Genomic DNA, 23966 nt, shown 5'->3' on the forward strand with positions numbered 1-23966 from the left:
GGAAGGTGGGGGCAATAATAAAGAGGGGTGACTCAGGATGAGTTAGCGTCAGATATGGAGGGATTCTTTCTCTCCAAATGAGACATGACCCCCCGGAGTGCACACCAGAGCCACCGCCCAGTTCCTGGCCACTCAGTGCCCAGTGGCCTTCTCTTTTTTTCTACACTTTTCCTTTTCTTATCACTCTTTACTTCACTCTTCTTTTCTGTCATTTCTTGTCTCTCACTTCATTTCTTTCCTTTTCAGTATTATATCTTCTCCCTCTGTTCACTTTCTTTCTTTCTTTCTTTTTCCTCTTTCCCCTGCTTCTTCGTCTTCTTCTTCTTCTTCTTCATTACTCCTGTCATTTCTTTTCTTCTTTTTAATCTCTCTTCATTTCGCTTCTAGTAAGAATATTATCTCTTTGCTCACTACTCACTTTTTTTTCTTTCTCACTTGTTTATTCCTCTTTGTGCCTTCTGTTTTCCCATTCTCTTCTTTTATTTTCACTCCTCCACTTGTCTTCTCCATTCCCGTTTCTTATTTTTCTTTCTTCTTGTCCATTCTCGTTCTTGTCCCTTTTCTCATCACATTCTCTGGCCGGTTCTCTTTCTTTGTGTGTTCTATCTTTTCTGTTCTTGTCTTTCCCACTTTGTCTTCTTCTTCTTTTTTTTTGGACCTGTTTGCTCCTTGTACTTGCCAGGTGATGAACAGATGCAGACGCGGGTGTAATAAAAGCTGCCTTTCCTCATAGCTGCTGCTCAATATCGCCATCTAGTGGACACGGCATGTAGCGTCCCTGATCCTGATCCTGATCCTGATCCTGATCCTGACTCAGTACCAAGACCAGTGGAAAAAACTCGGTTCTGTCTCAAGTCCAGTTCTTTAATTCCTGCACACTGAGTGTGTTTTATTCTTCCTGTAACACACCGAATAGTTCAGCTGGACGATGCTAAAGCGAGTGTGTTACTGTGTTATGGAGGCCACGTCTGAGGAACATAAGCAGAAAAAAATGTAACTTAATCAGTGTAAAGAGACAGAGACAGACAGTGAGACGCAGGGGGTTTCGTGTGTGTGTGTGTGTGTGTGTGTGTGTGTGTGTGTGTGTGTGTGTGTGAGGGAGAGAGAGAAAGAGCACTGTTTATGCTCTTAGCTCTGTGTAGATGATGTCATCTGCTAATGGTCAATAAAATGGCCACCCACTGAGCTCAGATTAGACGGAATGTCACATCAGATCTGAAGCTGATGAACTAATTCTCCAGATCAGCTTTCAGAGGAGGAGAAAAATAAGACTTTATGCATCACTTAATTAGAACCTATTTGTTAGTCATGTTATTGTAGCATTGGTTTCAGGCCATGCTGCATTTATTATTTTTTTTTTTTACTTATTTATTATTTATTTTTTCATCACGAGCCCTTGGCTTGTCGATTTTCATCTGGCGTGTGTGATGAGGGATCACTGAGTCATTATTATAGTCTCACTGTATTTCAAAGATACTAAATCTAGCTCCTATGCAGCACTATGTCTCTTTACACACTTTGCTAGTTTGCTTCGATAAAACAGATCTAAAATGAAAGTTAGTAATGAAGAAATACATAGAAGCTGAAAATGTACCTAGGAACATAATAGTCATAAATAGAAATATTCTTTAACACTCCATATGTGCCGGAAACGACCAGTTTGAGAATCTAAATATAGTGGCATGTCTGGACAGAAATATAAGTGGAAATTAGATATGAAAATGGAAATATTTCTTTATGAAATATGTTCATGGGCAGAAAGAAAGAAAGAAAGAAAGAAAGAAAGAAAGAAAGAAAGAAAGAAAGAAAGAAAGAAAGAAAGAAAGAAAGAAAGAAAGAAAGAAAGAAAGAAAGAAAGAAAGAAAGAAACCCCTTAAAGGCTGGTGGTTGGATGGTTTGAACTCTGTCTCCCTCTGCAGGCTTTAGTTTACTTTCCCCAGCTCTTAACATAATTAATAAATAAATAAACTGATGAAATAATAATAAAAAGCTATGTTTAGACATGCTTATTTGTTATAAAAAGTCACGGAGCAGGTAACTGAAAGTGTATAGAGGAAATGTAATTTGCTGTAAAACCTCGTCCGATGAAAGCTCTGTGAAACTCACTTTTTGTTTTTTTTTTTAATAAAATCTTTTCATTTTTATTATATTATGTGCTGATTTTTTTTTTTTTTTTTTTTACATTACTGTATTCCATTATAGTGTAGACTTTATGTATATGATCACTTAGTATTAGATATTGTTGTAGATTTATTAACAAACCTTGGCTTTCTTTTCTTTTCATTTTTCCTCTCCTTTCCTTTCCTTTTCCCTTTTCTTTCTTTTTCCTTTTTCTGTTCTTTTTCTTTTTACTTTCCTTTATCCTTTTCCTCTTTCCTTATCCTTTGTATTACCTTTTCCCATTTCCCTTTCCTTTCCTTTTCATTTCCCATTTCTCCTTTCCTTTTTCTTTTCTTTTTGCTTTTCCTTTCCTTTCCTTTCCTTTTCTTTTCTTTCCTCTCCTTCTCTTTCTGCTTGCACCTGCATTTTTTTTATTTACCTTGTATTGAATTTGATTTGGATAAAAAATTCTGCCGTCACTGTGAATTAATCACTGAAGTTAAGAACATGGTTGCCAGATCAGTCCCTTTGCAACAAGTTGCATTGTTTTTAACAAGGTAAATGATTTTCCCGTGGCAAGAACAATGTTTTATTTAAACATGAGCACTGGGTATCACGGGGAGTGCCTCATAGGTGCTGTAAAGATGTGTATGAGTTTTGGAAAATGCTTTCAGACCTGCTTTTAAAAATTCAGTGAAAATCTGTCTCTTTTCTTTGATATATTTAATTAATTAGAGTGTTATTAGCCTAGGGAGTTAAAAAAAAAAAAAAAGCGTGTTAGTGACTGATTTTAGCTGAAGCACGTAGTTATATAAAAATATATTTTTCTATCATGTAAATGTAATGTTTTATAATACGTCATTGTTAAAGGTGTGTATCTTATCCTAAAACAAATGTAATTATTAATATTATTAATATTAATATTCGTGATGATCTCTGCTGCCCTCTAGCGCCTGTATGCTGTACTACAATCTTCTGGTTCGGTGCAACCTTTAAATCCGTTAGTCATCACACTGACAGCTGAATCGGATTGAAAAGCCTTCATGTAAACACCTCAATCGATCTGTCTGAACTTAATCCGTATTGAATTTCAGACGGATTGAAAAGAGTTGGTGTAGATCTGCAATAATCTGTTAATAGGGATAAAATAACCATGTAAACGCTTGAATCTGACTAGAAATAATCAGTACTTTCGACTTGAATGAATTCGGGTTGTTGAAGCCTGTGTGGCCATCTGTACATATCTAATATTAGACCTCATGAAAAGAAAGAAACGTTCAGACGCGTATAACAGTTTCAAAGCTCCATAAAAAATACTTCTTTTTATGGATCCTTAATTCCACTCGATAATTGAATTGAAAAGCTTTGAATATGGCAGAGCGTTTATTCTCTGAGAGCAAACGCATCCATGGATGAAAAGAACGCATGACCTGCCATGTCTGTCTTTCCACTCCATCACTCATGAGTCTCCAAGGGCGAGGAAGAGATGGAGGAAGGGAAGGAAGGATTCAATACAATGTCGAGAAACTGGGAGATCAATATGACTTTGAATGTGATGTTTATCCTTATTGATTCCTTATTCGTTTGGTTAGCTGGTTGGTCGATTAATTGATTGATTGATTGATTGATTGATCAGAGTTCTTAAGATTAAAATGATGTTATCACAGTGCAATGATTTCAAATAACTGCTAAGCTAAACGTCTAACAGGAAACCATTGCTGTCATGACACAATATAGCCAAAAAATAAATCACAGGTTTATTATAGGCTATACCACGCCCACAATCCCATAGTTGGTCAATACCACACCCATATTTACAACATATGTACTCAAAGAGGAGTTCCCCGTGGGATGTGATCTTTATTTTTAGTTGTTTTCATTACGTTCATCATGACTCACTGAGAATCACTGAGTCGATTCCTTTCAACGTGCACCCGTATGAGCGCGTGCGTTTTGAGTTCTTTAAATCAATCGACATGCAAATCCGTTATGGCAGGAACGTGTGCTATTGGGTGCAGTAGTGAGTAAGACACTTTATGTGCATAGGGCCCGTTTTCACCAACAATAAATATTAATGTAATTATTTATGCAAATGAGGCTTCATGAAACATTTGCATATGCAATACAACTGAAACATTCATTTTTTTAATGCACTCTGGAGAGAAAGCCGTTTACTGGAAAATCATTTCTTCCGCAAACATGGGGTGGAGAAAGACATTAGATAAAATAGATTGGCTCTGAGGCCAGCCCCTGAGCGCGCGCACTTCATTAAGCAGAGAAATTGATTCGAAGGCCGTGACGTCGAGCAGCGCGCGGCATCCCTTTCGCATCTCACGCCGTGGACAGACACGCCCCCTACAGCGCGCGAGCCACGGGCGGAGAAACACACGTTACATACTGTATTCACACCGGTGTGACGACAGGGAGGGTAGGATAATAGCGAGCGCTTGCGGATCTGCTTGCTTGCGTGCGGCTCCGGTGCAAGATGGACGCGTGGATCCGGTAGCGCGAGCCGCGTGTGTCACAGAAAGAGTGATCGTTAGGCGAAGCTTTAGAGCATAAGTACACACTGCAACAGGTTTGTGAAGGCGCGAGAGCATCAGAGAGAGAGAGACAGAGAGAGAGAGAGAGAGAGAGAGAGCGCGAGCACGGCATAATAAATAATACAGTACACATACACACCGAAGACGGAGTGCAGGTGCGCGCGCGAGCTCAACCCCAGGGCTGTGTGGGATTAATACAAGGAGGTCTGCGATCTTCACGACTGACACGATGATGCCGGTGAGTGTAACCGAAAAGCTCGCGGGAAGTGACACCGAGCTAAAAAAAAAAAAAAAAAAAAAAAAAGAAAGAAAATAAAGAAATAAAAACAGATAGAAATGGTTAGATTGCTCAGGTTTTCTAACAGTGTGTGTGTGTGTAATGTGATAAGGAAATGCTCGTGTTCATCAGCGTGGAGCTGAATAAACATCCTGTCACGCGCAGTATTTACGGGTGTTTCTCAGGGAAACGGGTAGTACCGGGGCGCGCGATACCGTCCGCGTGCATCGTATTGTGCGATATTTCACTTTCGGCATCGCAAACTCTTAAAGTTTGTCCGATTTCAGTGCTCTCTGATGATGATTTTCACTCATCCACCTGAACTCTGGACCCGTGCAATAGAGTGTGTTCTCTTTATCGTTATAAATATGGTGAAGATCCTCTGACGATAGATCGACGATTAAAGTCTCTCTTCTGCTTACGTCATCACCCAGTAAAACGAGCTCACGTTACACACAAGTGAACTTGATGGAATGGAATGGGGATATTTTGCTGTCCGTTAGCATGTTTTGTTTTTTGCATGTTTTCGTCATCATAGCCTCTTAGCAGCACTCACACTCTGAATCAAAAAATTTGCCAGGTATTTTGTTGTCAGCCATTTTACATGTTGATTTGTTGACTGTCTGTCTATATATATATATATATATATGGCCCTGTGATGGACTGGTGACCTGTCCAGGGTGTACCCCTGCCTTTCACCCAATGTGTGCTGGGATAGGCTCCAGCAGATCCCCATGACCCTAATTAGGAATAAAGCGGGTATAGAAAATGGATGGACGGATGGATGGATTTGTTGCCCACTGATCTGTGGGGCATGACATTTCTCTAAATTAAAGGTCAGTGTCGCAGGGGCAGTTCACACATGCATGTAGAACCCCCTTTGGACCTCCGTCTAGTTTCGTCTGCTCCTTTTAAATCTTCTCTGAGCTTCCCTTTCCGAATCCCAGCGATTCCCTGCCATTCGAAATCCGGATTTTTATCAGATTGTTACCACACACGTCCCTGCATGCCGATCTGAGCTAATTATAGAAAGGCAATCTGCTCAGCAGCTCCCTTCCAGTGCTTCACACTAAAGCTGGAACAAAATGAATAGTAGTACAGAATCGAGTTCCAACGAAAAGGGAAGATTTTTATGATTATTATTTCATTTCTAACAAGAAAATGATAGTTTAAAGGCACCAAGCTGTACTTCTGCATGTCAGTGGGGTGGAACCATCATGTAAACCTGGCAATTTTTTTAGTAGGCAGAAATGTGGAGTCTGTGGTTTAAAAACAATACATATTATTATATATCTTGGGAAACTGAGGACCTTTAAATGTATAAACCATGTACTGATGATGGTTAAGAAGAAACTGTGCAGTTTGATATCCTTATTTCCTGACAGTGAACCATATACCGTCACATCCTCCGGTTTTCTGTGGGACCGTGTACTTATTTTCTGCTCTGAATCTGGAGCTCATTGTTTGGAGTGAACGGGGTTTCCCGTGCTTAATGCCATTTAGGGAACTACCGTCTATTGTTTAAACTCGACACATTGCCCCCAAAATGCATTTTGCATTGTTAGCAGTTCCCCAGAGGAAGCTGAACAGCTGGGCTTTGCTGCTTAGCGCGGGACGTTGCGTGACTCGGAGCCTAACTGGCTCTAAATGGTGAGGTTTTTTTGTAGCGTAATGAGCATGATTTGACAGGTGAGTGTACGCTTAGCATGCGGAAGCTGGATTAAATGACATTAGCCGAAGGTAACTCGACTCCCGAACCCGTCTCAAAGGCTGTCGTTAATTTCACTCAGATCTGAACCGGAGTTTAAATAATCCGGCAAATGTGACAGAAGGTGTGTTTTTACTGAAGCCTTTAGGCGCAAAAGCTCTGCCCTGCTCTGCTCTTCTCTGCATAGCACCAATGTTGTCGCCGGCCATGTCTCCATGGCAACAGTAACCATGGCAACCTGCCTTTCACTGGAGACTTTAACCCTCGCGTTGTGTTCGCTGCCTGCTGAAAGATTTCTCACGAACACGGAGCTGTGGGTTTCATCTTCATCTCAGTGAGCAGATCGATTAAAAAGAACACACAAATCTTCCTTCTGACGTGTGTGTGTGTGTGTGTGTGTGTGTCTGGAGGAGGGAATATATCATAGGCTACATTTTAAATAAGTGTGTGTATATTTTTTTTGCTGGAAGATTCCAGAAAGCCTTGCGGTATTCACATCACACACTCGCTCGTGCACAGAGAGCCCACGAGTCCTGACATTTCTCAACGTGATGGAACACGACGTGTTGGTTCTGTTTGTTTCCAGTCATTCAGCATGTTTTCCTAACGATTTACAAACATTTCTGAGGGAAACGTCGATATACCGGATGATTCCGTCACTTTTCCAGCGTTTACTGTGTTGTAGTTCGGGTAAAATGCATATATTTGGTTGTTAGCTAGCTAATAATTTACACACTTGAGTGTAGAAAAACAGAAATTTGAAAAGCTAGCCTGTTAACTGTTGATAGCTTTTCATAAAACATAGCAAACATGACTAAAGCCTGACAGACAGCATAGCAGTGAGCTAAACAGGATGTACAAGAACAGGAAGTGAGGTCAGAACAGAAGCTAAACCTATAAACACTGGCATTTTGGGATGTTTCTTAAAATACCTGATGTTCTATCACCTGATGCTAGCACGTTTGATTTAAGATAACACCCAGCTTTATTTGTTTACGCAGTTGTTTTCAAGCTAAGTCAGCGCTAGAGCGTCAAAATGTTAGCATGGATACTCCATAACCACTGCACTCACTGCGTGAACGCTAGGAATTAATTATTTCTTTTAAATGGCTGCCGTTAAAAAGGAACACTTGCTATGAATTGTAGGAGCTTTAATCTCCTTCTCAGAGAGGAAACCTTTTAGAGGTCAGCAGGGTACAAGGGTAAGCCCCTGTCATGTGACCATGTGTGTATCCATTCTGTCTGCAGACCATATGGTCAGTCACACACACACACACACACACACACACAGAAGCTCAGCACAGCCACAATACATTAATTTCCATCTAGTTAGTTAATTAGTGATTCAACTGAAATGTAAAAAGCTATGAAATAATTAAAATAAGAAATAAGAAATAAATCCCCTTTGTGGAAGATTTTGGTATCAGACACTAGACACTCCTTTGTCATCGAAGATAAATTATTGATGTTCGGAGCATGTTGGGTTTCTGTTCCTGGAGTCCTGGAGGGTTTTTTATTCCTCAGTTCACTTATAAGATTACTGTTATCAATTAAAGGTGAAAAAAGCACCAGTAGCATGAGACCTGACTTCTGGATTCTGATTGGTCAGAAGATGTTTATTCATTTCCAGTCACAGCATCTCGGATGCCGTGTATTCAGAGATGCCCTTCCTGTACAGAGTGGCTACATCCTGTCAACTTCACCAGTCTGGTGTTTCACCTTTGACCTCTCTTATCAACAAGTCATTTCCTTGTAGTGATATGTTCTGCTTTTTTTCCCCCCTGTTCTGATGTTTGTTATTAACTCGAATCACTCTGGTTTTGCCTCTACAACATGGCTTTTTTTTCCCCCCAGAAATGATGATAACAAGCCACTGGTTTTGGATGTAAGTAGGCTGCAAATGGTGTGTGTGTGTGTGTGTGTGTTCTATGTGTGTTAATGAACAACCTACATGCAGAAATGAGGACTGATTAGAACCCAGATTTAACATTGCAGGGAAAAAACATGGAGTTTAGAGAATGAAATTATTACCTAAAACGCCTGTAAATAAACACGACGTGACAGAATCGGGCTAAAATGTTGACTGGCATTTTTTTTTATCCAGCGCCATTGAATCCTGGATTCTGATTGGTTTAGCAGATGATTCATTTACTGTGACATCAACAGAACAGCTCGTTCAGTCACGTTATCGTTTCTATAGTAACGGCTCATACCCTGAACCTCGCACCATGATTCTGCTGTTTACGTACGGTTTATGGAAGGAGTCTCCAGTGTCAGGATTGTGTATTAATTTAATTTCTGTAGCCTCCTGGAGGTCCATCAGCAGGATCCCTTTGTGCTGTCATTGTCGCAACCCGGGTTCGAATCCTGGGCAGGGCGCTAACCCAGCCACTGAAGAGTTACAGTACCTCTCAGTGCCGGTCCAAAGCCCAGGTAAAAGGGGAGGAACGCATCAGGAAGGGCATCCGTGGTAAAACCTGTGCCAGATCAAAGCCTGAACCAACTGATCCGCTTTGGCGACGCAGAACAGGGAGCAGGCGAAAGAACAACAACAACAACATATTGATTTAATTTTCAAACTGAATGAGGAAACGTCAGGATAGGAAGAAGCGTTGGTGTAAATATAGAAGCGCCACGTCCTCTTTCCAGTGAGGAGGTCTGACAGTTCGAACCCGCCGTGTCACCTTTGCGCTTGGCTCCGGTTGCCGTGTCGACAGCGTCTCGATGAGTCACACTCCCGCCTCCCGCCTCTCGACTCGGTCTGAGGCCGCCATGGTTCCTGAAGCACAGCAGAGATTATGAATTATGTCCAATTATGGGCGTTGGTGTAAATACATGAAATGGTGTGTCGTCGGGGCGACAGCAGGAACGCTGATCAGATCGTTGGTTTTGTTTGCTCTGGAAATGACTTCACGTTTAAACACTCGCTCTAATGGCACTGGGGATTGTCATACACATTAAATATAACTATTAAACAGGAATTAAACACTTCAGAGTGTCCTGTTATAGAAAAATAAACAGCACTGATTTTGACAACACTAAGCCAGTACGCTGATTATAATCATTTTCTATAAATAGCACATTATTATTTTTACATTATTTTTTAATTAATTTTTTTAAAGAATATATTTATTATAAGTACTTATTACACATTTGTTATAATTTTAGGGGTTATAAAATTCCATATAATTAAAACCGTTTAAAACAGATTTTAATATTTATAATCCATATTTATATTCTATAGTATATTGTATATTTATTTATTTATTTTTATTTATTAAAATGTTACACGCTAGCTTCTTTAGTTTTGCAGCGCTAACGTGTAATGTAAATTTATCTCATCAAAATGTATATATTTTTTACTGTAAACTCTTTATTTATGTCTTATAAATCTCAAACATTTACGTTTTAAGTGCAGAGTAAAACTCTAACCGCTAACTTCCAAGATGATGGCCCTCGTATCACCCCAGAGTTCACCCCAGAGTTCGGCTGCCGGTGGTGAAGTTTTTTTCACGTTTTTAGATGTTTTAGAAGTCAGAACTCTTCCTAAATCCCAGCAGGATTTCCGAGCGATATCTCTGAAGCATTGGATGTATTTTAAGGTTAAATATTTACGCAAAATCATTCAGGTGAGAGACGTCCTTTATAGCTTAGCCGCATTAGCCTTCAGCGAGTCATGACTGCATCTGAGGTAAAAGTTACCGTGAAGTAATTTTCCTTCGATTAAAAATAATTTATTTGTTTGTCTGCCTATTTTGTGTAAGCGTGCGTTCTCATATCAGATGCTGAAATGATGCAAGTCATAAAGATTTAATCCCAGCTCTCGGCTCCATTTTTCCGTGGAAAGGTTGATGATAGCATGGAAATATTCCCTCACGCTGATGATGAACAGAGATATATAGAAGTTGGAGAGGACCGGTGAGGCGACAGAGGGAAAACTAGTGAATCTGTTCATTTATTCAACAGCAGCTTCTTCCTGGTTGTTTCTCACACACTTTCATTCATTTCTCTGTCTGTCTGTCTCTCTCTCTTGGTCTCTCTCTCTCTTTCTGTTTCTCTCTTTGTCTCTGTCTGTCTCTCTGTCTCTGTTTCTCTCTCTCTGTCTCTCAGTCTCTCTCTCTCTTTCTGTTTCTCTCTTTCTCTCTGTCTGTCTCTCTCTGTCTCTCTCTCACTGTCTTCGTCTCTCTCTCTCTCGCTCTCTCTCTCTCTGTTTCTCTCTCTCTCTCTCTATTTATATGACACAATCATTTCTGCTCTACAGAAGTCACTTATCAAAGGCATACAGGAAATATTGGTCAGGTTTTGGGTTTTATTTAAACCTGTCATATTCAAATATTTTGTTCCACTTCCTTTTTTTCTCCTGATATGTAGTCTTTGTCCATTCATTTTCCAAAAAATAAAAGTCCATAAAAGTATTTGAAAGAAAGCGTGTAGGACAGAACTGAAAGTCCCTGGCTGTGTGTGTATGTGTGTGTGTGAGACTCAGGTAAATCAGCAGGCGGCCGTAAATTCCCCCTGAGCCCATCTGCCGCGCTAACACACACACTTCACACTCCATCAGCAGCGACAATGTCTCTGTCCAAGCCGGCACAATCGAATGCCGTCCATCTAGTCCATCCTCTTTGCCTGGGACACGCTAGAGCGGTGAGGATTTCCACAGAGCCATGTCACTGACGCAGCTCTGACTGTACTTCAGAAAAATCAATTACTGACCTCCGCTGAACTACCCCCCCCACACACACACATCCCCCTCCCCCCATCTTCAGTGACGAATCCCGTCCTCCCACCAGAGTTTTATTTTTGGGTCCGAAGCCTCTCGACGTCCATCTGTGCTTTTCAGCTCGAGCCAAGAGAGAAACCCAGAGAGTTTTTAGCCTTATGGTGCGGCTTAGGAAGAGAACAGCAGGCTGGAGGTACAGAAACATGACACTGGACTGGAACTGGTGGTGCGAGATGGGATAAGAATATCGGAGTGTTAGGAGATACTCATTACGTATCATGATGTATAGATTTGAACAGCATGTCTCTGGAGCTCCAAATCTCCCTCAAACTTGCTGTTTACGATACGGATACGATGGCAGCCATGTTGGAAAATGGAGTGACTTTTTTGCGCAGCACAGTTTGGTATGGCTTTACCTCCACAGGCCACACTTCTCAGAATTTTGTTGAAGAGATGTGGTGTGTGTGTGTGTGTGTGTGAGATCCTATATCTAAATTAAATAAATTAAATGTGTGTGTGTGTGTGTGTGTGTGTGTGAGACAGATGTTTCTAACCGTGTACCTCAGCAACAGCGAGAATCACTACACCGAGGTGCCTGTAACCCCGGAGACTCTGTGCCGGGACGTGGTGGACGTGTGTAAGGAACCCGGAGAGACGGAGTGCTACCTGGCCGAGAGCTGGAGAGGATCAGGTGAGGACGTGTGTGAGTCAGTTGGAAGGAGGAAGAACAAAGTGAGTCATTATTGGTGCACAAACAAGCAAACGTCTAACTCAAATATGAGTCCGAGCGTCCTGCTTTTGTGACAGAGAACTGCAAAAGCTGAGAGAGAGAGAGAGATTGTATAAACTCACGTGACTGCATAGACACATGTGACTGTATAGACTCACGTGAATGGATATACACACGTGACCATATCAACACATATGACAATATATACACACATGGCTGTAAAACAAAAAAAAAAACACATGACTGTGTAAACAAATGACAGTATATACTTACGTGACTGTATAAACTCACGTGACTGGATATACACATGTGACTGTATAAACTTACATGACTGGATATACTCACGTGACTGTATAAACTCACGTGACTGGATATACACACGTGGCTGTATAAACTCACGTGACTGGATATACACACGTTACTGTATAAACTCACGTGACTGGATATACACACGTGGCTGTATAAACTCACGTGACTGGATATACTCGCGTGACTATAAACTCACGTGACTGGATATACACACGTGACTGTATAAACTTACGTGACTGGATATACTCACGTGACTGTATAAACTCACGTGACTGGATATACACACGTGGCTGTATAAACTCACGTGACTGGATATACACACGTGACTGTATAAACTCACGTGACTGGATATACACACGTGACTGTATAAACTCACGTGACTGGATATACTCGCGTGACTGTATAAACTCACGTGACTGGATATACACACGTGGCTGTATAAACTCACGTGACTGGATATACACACGTGACTGGATATACACACGTGACTGTATAAACTCACGTGACTGGATATACACACGTGGCTGTATAAACTTACATGACTGGATATACACACGTGACTGTATAAACTCACGTGACTATATTGACACATTACAGCATAAACACGTGACAGTATTATCACATGACAGCATACTGTAGCTCACGTGGCTGTATACACACGTGACTGTAAAAACACACATGACTGTTGACTCACATGACCGCACGTGAGTGTAAAAATATTTTTGCTAGTTTATGCACATTTGTGAATAAAAGTCTGGAATGATCTCCCCACCGTAGCTCTCTGTATTCTGTAGTGAAGCAGGAGTGTTCTTGGGTTTTCTTTGTACACTTTTCTAGCCACAAGCTTCAGGATCTCGAAGCTCATAGTTTATACAGAGTTCTCTTTATGGGTCTGCTTTCACGAAAAAGAAATGGCCTAGAAATAATCTTTGCTTTGTGTTATGTGCCTGACCAGAGCGAGTGGTTAGTGACGGTGAGAGGATGATGGAGCTGCTGCAGCGCTGGGGGCAGCAGAGGTCCGAGGTTCAGTTCGTTCTCCGCCATGAGCGAGCGCCCGGTCATGACACAGGTGAGAGAATGAGATGTGTGAAGCGATAGCAAAAAAAAAAAACAGAACTAACCTATATATATATGCATATAGTGTATCTATATTTAAATATCAGGAGCAGGAAAGCGGAGCCGCATGCTCACGGGTGAGGCGCTGATCCGTGACGGTCCGCCTCCTCACCCAGCAGACAGCCCGGAGCCCATGCTGCTCACTCTGTACCAGCAGCGAGACACTTTTTTTTATCAGATCAAACTGAAACACAGCCCACGTGTCCCAGCAGTGATTATCTTATACCTTATACACACTCTCAAAATGCCGCATGCTTCTGACACTGATACACTCACCCCATTCTGCTGCTGCTGCTGAAGAAGGGAATTCAGGATATTAAACTAAAACACGTTCTTTGGGTATATAAGTACATATCAATACACACACACAAATGTGACCGTGAGCCCAAGGGCTGTGAGCTCCCAAAATATTCTACATGGCCAGCAGGGTTATGTTCCAATTTCTGTGGCTTTGCACAGTGTGATCACACACACACACACACACACTCAAAATGAGTGTCAGTGGAGCACTGAGCGGCTGAGTGTAGGTGGATGGGATGTCAGCTCACACAACCCTCTTGTGCCAGGCATAAAAATGGACCACACACACACATACACACACCAACTGTTAAGTTTAGTGCTTTGTAATGAATAACACCTGACTCCCTTACTACCCTCCTGTGTGTGTGTGTGTGTTACAAAACCTTACATAACTATTTCTCTTTTGTTCTGCCTAGAAATGGTGGAGTCTCACACTCACCTGCTTACACTTAAGCCCTGACATTCAACCCTGTGTGTGTTTGTGTGTGTGACCTTTTTATATCTTGGTGGGGACCAAATTTTCTCACAAGCATAGAAATATGTGGCTTGTGGGGACATTTGTCAGGTCCTCATAAGTGTGTGTGTGTGTGTGTCAGGTGTTAAGTTTCCACAAGAGATTTTGTGGCCCTGTTAATACACAAAGCCCTGCTGTGTATAACTAGCAAACTTCTGCTTTCAGTGAAAATATCTTCCTCACGTAGGCGGAGTTTAAATCTTGATGAGGAGAACTTGGTTGATCTTTTATGAACATTGCTGACGCTAACGTTAGCTTTGCGTAGACATGCTGTGCTCGGTGCTCGTAGGGCAGATGAGCAATGAGACAAGTGTTTATCTTGTTATTTAATACTGATGATGATGGAGATTTAAAGGCTTCACTGCTGACAGCTTAATGAACCGGACAACAGAATGTTTTTCATTAGCTGTGTTTAATTAGTGTCATTAAACTCGGTGTGTGTGTGTGTATGTGTGTGTGTGTGTGTGTGTGTGTGTGTACTCAGGGACTCCCAGGGGCCTGGAGCTCTCACTGAAGAGGAACATGCTGAAAACCACGAGTGAGACGCACCTTGAGAACGGGGTAAGTGATGTCAATGTGGTTGTTCTTGCTAACAATCCAAAAGATGTGTTTCAGTCAGGAACTTGGCTCAGTTTGCTGCCAGTTAGCTGGCTTGCCAGGTTGCTAATGCTGGCTTGCATCCTAGCATGTTTGTTTTAGATACACAATAACCGTACAGGGTGATCCTGGCTAGCAAACCTGGTTCTAGGTTTTAGTTGCACAGTATTAGGATAACTATTAGCTAGCTATGGCATAAATTAGGTCCTTAGTTAACAAAGCTGAGGTTGGACAGCAGATTTTCTTACTAGCTATGAGTAGTTACTTAGCAAAGGAAACTTCCAAGCTAATAATAATAATAGTATCTTGCTAGTATGGCTTAGTAAGCATGTTCGTTCATTATAGAATGCCTTAGCCATGGCTTGAAGCTAATGTGCTAATCTTCCTAAGTGTCTAATTGTGAGACTAGGACAGGATTAAAATAAAAATATCACTTAATGTTTGATGACATGAAAAGAAAATCCTGAATGGAGTGGTTTGGTTTAAAATACTTCATGATGGTTACATGTAAACGTGGACTTTTGATGAAGTTTAAGTTTAGTGATTTTGATTCGGCTGATGAGTCAACTCATGAATCAGATTACGATTCAGAGGAGTCGATTCGAGGTGTCGAACCCTGACAGTAAAATCGAGATATATATATTTAGCTAGCTACTCAGGTTAGCTACTTGATGCAGATCGCAGACTTATCACCAATTGACTCATTTGATTGATTAATTTGAACATTCATAGCAGTGAATCTTCCCAGCAAACTAGGCAAATTAGCTAAACTATACCTGATTCTCCTTTGACAACATTCTAACTATCTAGCAACAGCTAGTCACGTGTGTGACGATCACATGTATCTTAATTACAATAGCTGGCTGTGTTTTTCCAGATGGTTCCTCCTCCTATGGACATTAGTCTCACGGAGCTGCAGGAGATGGCGTCCCGGCAGCAGCAGCAGATCAATGTGCAGCAGCAGGTTCTGGCCTCCAAGGTGCAGCATTAATAGAAGCAGCAGTAGCTATAAAGATGGCCGTAATTTCTGTACAGATCATCAAACACGGGTGTTTGTGTGTTTTCAGGAGCAGCGTCTTCGCTTTCTGAAGATGCAGGAACAGCAGCAGCGTGAGCAGGAGAAACTGCGGCTGTTACGTGAGAACGCAGAGAACCAGGAGGCAAAGCTGAGGCGTGTTCGAGCGCTCAAGGGTCAGGTGGAGCAGAAACGCCTCAGCAACAGCAAACTAGGTCAGAGCTTCTTATTCTGCAGAATCATTAATGAAGCCTCAAGTGGTCCTCAGCTGTCGCTCAGGGAGGGAGGGAGGGAGGGAGGAAGGAAGGAAGGAAGGAAGGAAATGATTTTTTTTTTTTTTAATAAAAAGAGATGGAAGGTGTTTTTTTGAGAAAACAAAGAACTCTCAAATATCTAAAGATTACTGATGATGGATGGAGGGTTGGATATAAAGAGAAAAAAGCCAGTTGAGGCTTTTTTATGAATAAAAGATTCATCTTGAATCAAAAATCCTTTTATTCATCCAAGGAGTTATAGATAGATCAAAAGACAGATAAATGGAGAGCTAGATGACTAAAGAAATATATAGATGGATGGGGAAATATGTAAAGAAAAGACATGGTTAGATGACTAAAGAAAAGGATGGATGGATGGATGGATGGATGGATGGATGGATGGATGGATATAGAAAATGATGAATGGATAGATGGATTAGATGAGAAAGAGATGGATGGACAGATAATTGCATAGATAAAGATATGGATGGATGGGTGGGTGAAAGATGAAAGAATGGATGATTAGATGCCTAGAAAAAGAAAGGAATGGATGGATGGATGGAATGATTGGATAGAAAGAAGAAAGATGGATGATTATAAATCTATAGATTAATCCATTCTTTGTCTCAATATATAAAAAGTAATTTTATTCAATTTAATTCAGGAATGGTGGATAAACTGATATATAGACAAAGAGATGGATGGATGGATGGATGGATTGATCTGTACATATATAATTATCCATCTTTCTATCCATCTTTCTCCATTCCTTTCTTTTTCTAGGCATCCATCGATGGATGGAGATAAGGAATGGTGGATAAATTGATATATAGACATGGATGGATGGATGGGAGGATGGATGGGTGCATGGATGGATGGATGATTGGATGGGAGGATGGATGGGTGGATAGATGAATGGATGGGAAGATGGATGGATGGATGTACAGATGGACGGACTGGAGGACAGATGGATGGTAAGGCCTTTTTAGGAGGCACAGAACCCATAGCTATCCAGAAAACCCATAAGAAGTGTGTATTTATTTATTTATTTATTTATTTATTTATTTATTTATTTATTTATTTATTTATTATCTGCTCACTTTGCACAAAAACATGCTGCACAAATATTTAGGAAATGAGAAGATTTTTTTTTAATGTGGCAATCTGGTGAAAAAGCTAAAAAAAGACCAAAAAGTTTTTTTTTCAGGAAGCACAGAATGCTATTAGCCTTGCGGTTTCATGCTAATAGCCTTAGCAATGAGGCTTAGCCATGACATCAGCTTCAGGAAGGAATCTCCACAATGAGCTTTAGAGCTAATGAGCCGCAGACAGATAGTTAATTCATCATTAGTGAAAACTCTCACTCTCTTTCGCTCGGTCTCTCTCTCTCTCTTTCCATGTCTGTAGTGGAGGAGATTGAGCAGATGAATGGTGTGTTCCAGCAAAAGCAGAGGGAGCTGCTCATGGCCGTGTCCAGGGTGGAGGAGTTGAGCAAGCAGCTGGAAACGTTACGCAGCGGCAAACTGGACGAAATCACTGAACTGGAGAGACTCTACAAAGAGCTTCAGGTGCCTGATGGATGGATGAATGAATGAATGGATGGATTCATGGATGGATGGATGGATGGATGGATGGATGGACGGATGGATGGATGGATGGATGGATGAATGGGTACATGAATAGATGTATTGATGGATGGATGGAAAACCTAGAAGCAGTTGAATAGATAAAGAAACCTGGGTGGATAGTTAGTTGTATAGAAAAAGTGATAGATAAGTAGATAAATGTCTAGCTGGTTAGAAACGTAAAGAAACGGATGAACTGATAAGAAAGAGTGGATCTGTTCAATAAAGAGGTAGAGCAGTGACTAGATGGACGAATGGCATGATGAATAGAAAAACAGATGAATGGATAGATAAAGGGAAGTAGATGAGTGGGTGGAGGAATAAATTAAGGCTTAAATATGTGAGTAAATGGAGCGATAGATGGATAAACACATGGATTGTTTGCTTGATTGAACAGATGAGATGGAGAGATGATTAGATAAAGAGATGGATGAATGACTCGATTCATAGAAAAACTATAAGACGAGTGGCTAAATAAAGAGGTGGATGAATAGATGGATAGATAGATAGAGGGATGGATAAAAGGGATGGGTGAATTAGTAGATGGAAAGACAGATGGATAAGTAAAAGTACAGGTAATGGACTGGTAGATGAATAGAAAGAGTGGTCAAACAGATGGGCAGGTGACCGAATGATATCTACAATTATACATCCAGTAAAATGAGTCAAATTGTGGGCGTGGCTAACTAACTAAGACTCTGTGCTCCCCTGAAGCTGAGGAACAAGCTGAACCAGGAGCAGAGCGCTAAGCTCCATCAGCAGAAGGAGTGTCTGAGTAAGCGCACACAGGAAGTAGCGGGGATGGAGCGGCGGCTAGCCGACCTGCGCCAGAGACTGTGGAAGAAGAAAGCAGCGCTACAGCAGAAAGAAAACCTGCCTGTGAGTGCAGGACAAGTGAGAATCAGTTATTGTGCAATATTAAACACACGACAGTTTACTATAAAATATGATTCCAAAAAGACAGCACTCTGATTCTGTTCTCCAAACAACTCTAGCTATATGTAGAACAGTACATTTTTACAATTCTCCAATTTCTACATTTTTAAATTAGCAAAAACAATATTAGGTTAATGGTTAACACTTGCTAATACGTTTACACAAAAATGCCCTTTTACATTTACCATGATAATGTAATGTTTGCAGATTACTGTGTAATTATTAAATTCAGCTAGCATAAATAATCAACATTACTAGCTTCATAACTTGCTAGCTTCAATTAGCTTGTTTACTCTGAAAAAACCTGGCTAAACTAGCTATAGCTGTATAAGCTGTAGTTCACTTCTTAGCTTGTTCTTTGATATTAGAAGCAATTAGTTAGCTATGTTAGCCAACTCACCTTCCAGCATTTTTCTAAAATTAGGTTTATATAGTCAGACTGCTAGCGGTATGTAGCTAGCACTCTCACTCTCTCTGTCTTTTTTTTTTTTTCCCCCACAGCAGCCGGGTGATGGCCAGAGCTCACATCCTCCCTCGGTCCAGTCCAGAATCGCCGCTGTCGGCCCTTACATTCAGTCTCCTGCTCCTCCACTTCCTCCCAAACAGGATGTCCTGGTGAAGCCCGCCTATCTGGATGGCACTAGCACACTGCCCAAACCACTTACCAAACCCACCGGTACCCACACACACGTACACACACTTGAGTGTTTGTGTACAAACTCCTTCCATTCTTTAACAGTTAGCCCCTCCCCTTTCTCTTTTTCTCTTCCCACCCAGGTAAAAGCTCCAAACTTTCGGAATGGAGTGTAAGTGGTGAGATCAGCAGTGTGGGCGGGTCTCAGCGAGGTTACGCCTCAACCCTGCCACGTATGAGTAGCCATGGTTCCATGGAGAAAGGTGAGACCTCACACATTCCACATGCTAATCATCCGTAAACATGTGATGCTAATAGCTTTTTTCACATGTGTCAGATCCCGAGGCAGATTGGAAGCCCCCACCTCTTCCGTTACGGAAGAATCAGAGCAACGAAGACCTCTTAAACGATGGCCAAGTAAAACACACACACACACAATTAACAGTTAATTAACACTTTAATGGGCTGTGCTTATATGAAGGATGGTAAACTTGTTATTCCCGATAGGTCACACCCACATTCCAGATTGTTAACCATCTTTCCTGCTGGATCATGTCCACTTTCGTAAACACTTGTGGTCCCAAGTGTGTCTGTTTGTCTATTTTCACCAATAGGCTCCACCCATTTGGGACGGATCCAAGCAAATCATTTCAACTAAAACTAAAAGAGTTTGGTTTGTGTTCATTCTGATCAGGTTGGCGGTAAAGTGCCCCCTCCGGTCCCCAGCAAACCCAAACTAACTCAGTCCAGCTTCCCCAAGCCCTGTTTCTCCACTGGCACCTTTCCAGGCAAAGCCAAACCCACCCAACCCACCCACCAGCTGGCCCCCCACCTCCCGAAGGCACCGATGCCCGCGGCCACAGTACGGCCCTTCAGCGTGGAGGGCTCAACAAGCAAAGGACCCACCATCCAGAAACCTCAGACCCTGGCGGCCAGCTCCATCTACTCCATGTACACGCAACAGAGCTCACTAGCTAAAGGCTACCAGGGCCAGAGCACGCTGACCCGCTCACAGCCTCGTGGTGAGCATTGCTAAAACTGCTAATGTTAGTCTCAGGTTTAATGATAACATCAGTACCTAGCAATATATAGCTAGAGATGAAAACAAATGATCTGTTACTTTTTTTTAGTGTATGGTAAACCGGTCATCCCATCCAGCAGAGGGCAGCACTTACACTCCCAGGACAGCAGCCACAATGAGAAAGGCGGCTCTGTCGAGGCTGATCAGGTAGACCAACCCTTCAGCAGCGGACCCAGTGAGGGCACAGAGTCAGAGCGAGCACCTCGTCCACTGAGTCCCACCAAGCTGCTACCGTTCCTTATGCAACAGCACCGCCTGCAGAGCGACGCTGAATTGGAGACACCCCGCAGACGGCTGCAGCATGCGCCACGTCCGTTAAAGAAGCGCAGCTCCATCACAGAGCCCGAGGGACCCGGCGGACCCAACATCCAGAAGCTCCTATACCAGAAGACTACACTGGCGGCCATGGAGATGCCAGAGATTAACACGCCGGCTGCCGAGGATACAGGGGGCCTGTCAGGTGGAGCTCAAAAGGCATCAGATACAGACAGGGATGTAGAGGAGGAAGACCAGACTCCGCCTCCTCTTCCACCACGTTCTTCTGCTGCAGAACAGAGCAGAAGAACTGAACTGAAGGAGGATGATGAGCAGGAGGTGGGTAGTTCAGTTCCAGCTGAGGAATACCCTCCGTATCCTCCACCCCCATACCCCAGCACAGGCAACCAGGAAGAGGAAGAGGACTGTGGCATGACGGCACCAGAGGTCACTGGACAGGTCACGGTGCCACCGGTATACATTATTTACTCTTTTTTTTTGTGATGTTTAGGATTTTTAGATGCTAAAACTCCCCTCTTCTGTGTCTGTGGCCCCAGACTTAGTCCCTACAGTTCTGACTGAATGCTTTTAAATGATTTTAACAACAGCACCATCTAGCTGGCAGTTTTATGTTTATTTTGACCTGACTATTTTTCTTATCAGGAGTGTTTCTGAGGGAAAGAAACAATGCTGTTTAAGTCTATAACCAAAAAGAAAATAAAAACACAAACCAACATAACTAATAAAACAAAAAATATATATCATTCTGTCTTTTTATTATTTTCTTACATGTTTAAAGCTGCAATCTGTGACATTTTAGTGTTTTAGGGTCTGTAATTGTGATGAAATTTTAAGAAAACATTAGAAAGTGGCCCATTAAGAGGTTCAACAGAAGACAAAAATAAGCACCAGAGGGCTTTAAAAATTACTGACAACTTCTTTAAGTATTAAAGTTGCAGTCTGTGATCTAGACATGTAAGATGATTTTGAAAGGTACCATAGAAAAGCTTTTTTTTTTAGAATTCCTTAGTTTATTTTGTTCCGTGTGATTTCTGGCCCAGAAATTAGCTTCCAAAAACAACAACTAATGCCTGCCCCTTTTCCTTCAAAGGCCATTCAAGAGACGTGTACTTTGTCTGACATGTTGATATTTATCATACAGTTATAATTTGCCTTGTAGGCAGCAGAGGGCTATATATAAAAAATATACAAACTGCCTCTTTAAATCATAGGACTTTCACTCTGATCAGTAAGGCGTGCAGTTGGTTACAATAACCTTGTTTTTATCTATCCGTCTGTCTTCTCACATTTATCTTTCCTTGTGCAGGGGAAGCGAACAAACCTGCGGAAGGTGGGGTCAGAGCGGATCAGCCACAGCATGAGGGTACGCTTCAATCCACTGGCCCTCCTGCTGGACGCCTCACTGGAGGGCGAGTACGACCTGGTGCAGAGGATCATCTACGAGGTGAGGAGGAGGAGGAGGGGTGGTGATGAAGAGCCTTCAGAATCGGCTCATCTACATTATCAGTGGTGTTTTTATCAATTAATAATGAAAGGGGAGAGGCGTGATGGGAGTGTAACAAGTGTGTGGGGTCTCTGGGCAGGTGGAGGACCCCAGCATGCCCAATGATGAGGGCATCACAGCGCTCCATAACGCAGTATGTGCAGGACATACGGAGATCATGAAGTTCTTGGTGCAGTTTGGAGTCAACGTCAACGCGGCCGACAGCGACGGCTGGTGAGAGAATTGTTTGTTTTTTATTGAGGAACTAAAAATAAAACTGATCATGAGCCCCACCCACAGCTGTTTACAGTTGAGTTAGTAGCTTAGAATTGAGTATTTGAGATATGACTGTTAAACAGCAATTTGGGGTCCAAGCAAGTAAACCAAAAATTGGGATTGAAATCTCTCCCAATTTTGTGTCTTCCGTTATTCTTCGCTCTTATTCTATCTGTCTCTCTCTCTAGGACGCCCCTACACTGCGCCGCTTCCTGTAATAACGTTCAGGTGTGTAAGTTCCTGGTGGAGTCGGGCGCAGCCGTTTTCGCCACCACCTACAGCGACATGCAGACGGCGGCGGAGAAGTGTGAGGAGCTGGAGGACGGATACGCTCAGTGCTCACAGTTCCTCTACGGTGAGCGATGTTATGATCAAGACTGATCTTCATGGAAAGTTTTCACAAGGATAATAAGAAAGTATGTGTGTGTGTGTGTGTGTGTGTGTGTGTAGGTGTGCAGGAGAAGATGGGGGTGATGAACCGGGGTATTGTATACTCGCTGTGGGACTATGAGGCCGAGCACTCTGACGAGCTGTCGTTCACCGAGGGCGACTGCATAACTGTGCTGAGACACGAAGACAGAGACGAGAACGAGTGGTGGTGGGCGAGGTGCGGAGACAACGAAGGATACATCCCCCGCAACCTGCTCGGGGTGAGTTGATTATTTTGACCGTGGATTTCTCTAGAATTCAGCCTGGTGGTCTTAGGGAGCACCAGAGCATCTTTGCCCTGGTTTTACATTTCAGTGATGTAGTTATGACTGTTGCTCCCTTCACAGCTGTATCTGCGGATCAAACCCAGGCAGAGGAGTTTAGCCTAGACCTCACCATGGATCAGTCTCAATCCAAACCACCTTCCCTCAATTCTAGTGACCGCAAAGGGCTGAAGGAACCAAGACACTCCAAAGTGCTTCTTCCTGAGACACTGCTGCATTCCAGAGCTTCACTTCTACTGTACGTCGATTCGTCGTCTTCTTCAGAGGCACAAGGGAGGATGAGGATTTGTAATAATTACATCTCATGAATGTTTAAACACTACTGTTCATGGCCTTTCTAGAATGTGAATGTAATTCAGAAATAATGATTTGCACAGCTCTTAAGTTATTTGTACAGAGGTGACGGCAGTTCGTATATCCCGAAATCACTCAGTGAGTCAATGAACTCGATCATGTGACCATCTTGAATTTCTATTTTGGCCAATTTCAGCAGACAGGTTTGTTAGAAAGCGTCTCTGGTGACGTCATACGATCAAGTAAGCTTAAGCTCCGCCCACATTGACACAAAATCAGGATGTCCATGCCACGTCACTTTCATTTTTTCTGTTTCAGTGTGCAAACTGGATTAGTTTATCTGCTAATAAATATACTTTTACGATTAAAAATAATAAATAAGAACTATGGTGCTCAACTTCTGGTTCGTGATAAATGACATCTTGTTCAAAAATAAATCAATAAAACCTTTGTAATGAAACGTTG

At 42.1% G+C, this 23966-nt stretch overlaps 1 protein-coding gene across 6 annotated transcripts; it reads left to right on the forward strand.

Moving 5' to 3' along the window:
* Nucleotides 1-4450: 4450 nt before the first annotated feature.
* Nucleotides 4451-23961, forward strand: tp53bp2b (tumor protein p53 binding protein, 2b). 6 transcript variants are annotated; one of them, XM_058382053.1, is made up of 18 exons: nt 4451-4881; nt 11892-12039; nt 13343-13456; nt 14802-14878; nt 15792-15893; nt 15982-16144; nt 17591-17751; nt 18523-18702; nt 19246-19420; nt 19522-19641; nt 19716-19795; nt 20073-20400; nt 20509-21188; nt 22042-22179; nt 22319-22452; nt 22683-22849; nt 22945-23144; nt 23271-23961. In XM_058382053.1, the coding sequence occupies exons 1-18, from the start codon at nt 4873-4875 to the stop codon at nt 23310-23312; spliced, it is 3018 nt and encodes a 1005-aa protein (XP_058238036.1). In that variant the 5' UTR covers nt 4451-4872; the 3' UTR covers nt 23313-23961. The 6 variants fall into 6 exon arrangements, with proteins under 6 accessions (XP_058238036.1, XP_058238037.1, XP_058238032.1 ...); XM_058382054.1 differs by having other exon boundaries at nt 4454-4881; nt 18523-18687; XM_058382049.1 differs by lacking the exon at nt 4451-4881 and adding an exon at nt 9946-11752.
* The last annotated feature ends 5 nt before the right edge of the window (nt 23962-23966 follow it).

Source organism: Hemibagrus wyckioides, linkage group LG27 (genome assembly GCF_019097595.1).
Source record: "Hemibagrus wyckioides isolate EC202008001 linkage group LG27, SWU_Hwy_1.0, whole genome shotgun sequence".
Classification (NCBI taxonomy): Eukaryota; Metazoa; Chordata; class Actinopteri; order Siluriformes; family Bagridae; genus Hemibagrus; species Hemibagrus wyckioides.

Excerpts from the sequence above, each read along its gene's own strand:
- tp53bp2b (XM_058382049.1), top strand. The coding sequence starts at position 11,627 with ATGATGTATAGATTTGAACAGCATGTCTCTGGAGCTCCAAATCTCCCT. Across the intron at positions 15,894-15,981 it reads AGCAGGTTCTGGCCTCCAAG|GAGCAGCGTCTTCGCTTTCT; the intron begins GTGCAGCATTAA and ends GTGTGTTTTCAG. Across the intron at positions 22,453-22,682 it reads GCGGCCGACAGCGACGGCTG|GACGCCCCTACACTGCGCCG; the intron begins GTGAGAGAATTG and ends CTCTCTCTCTAG.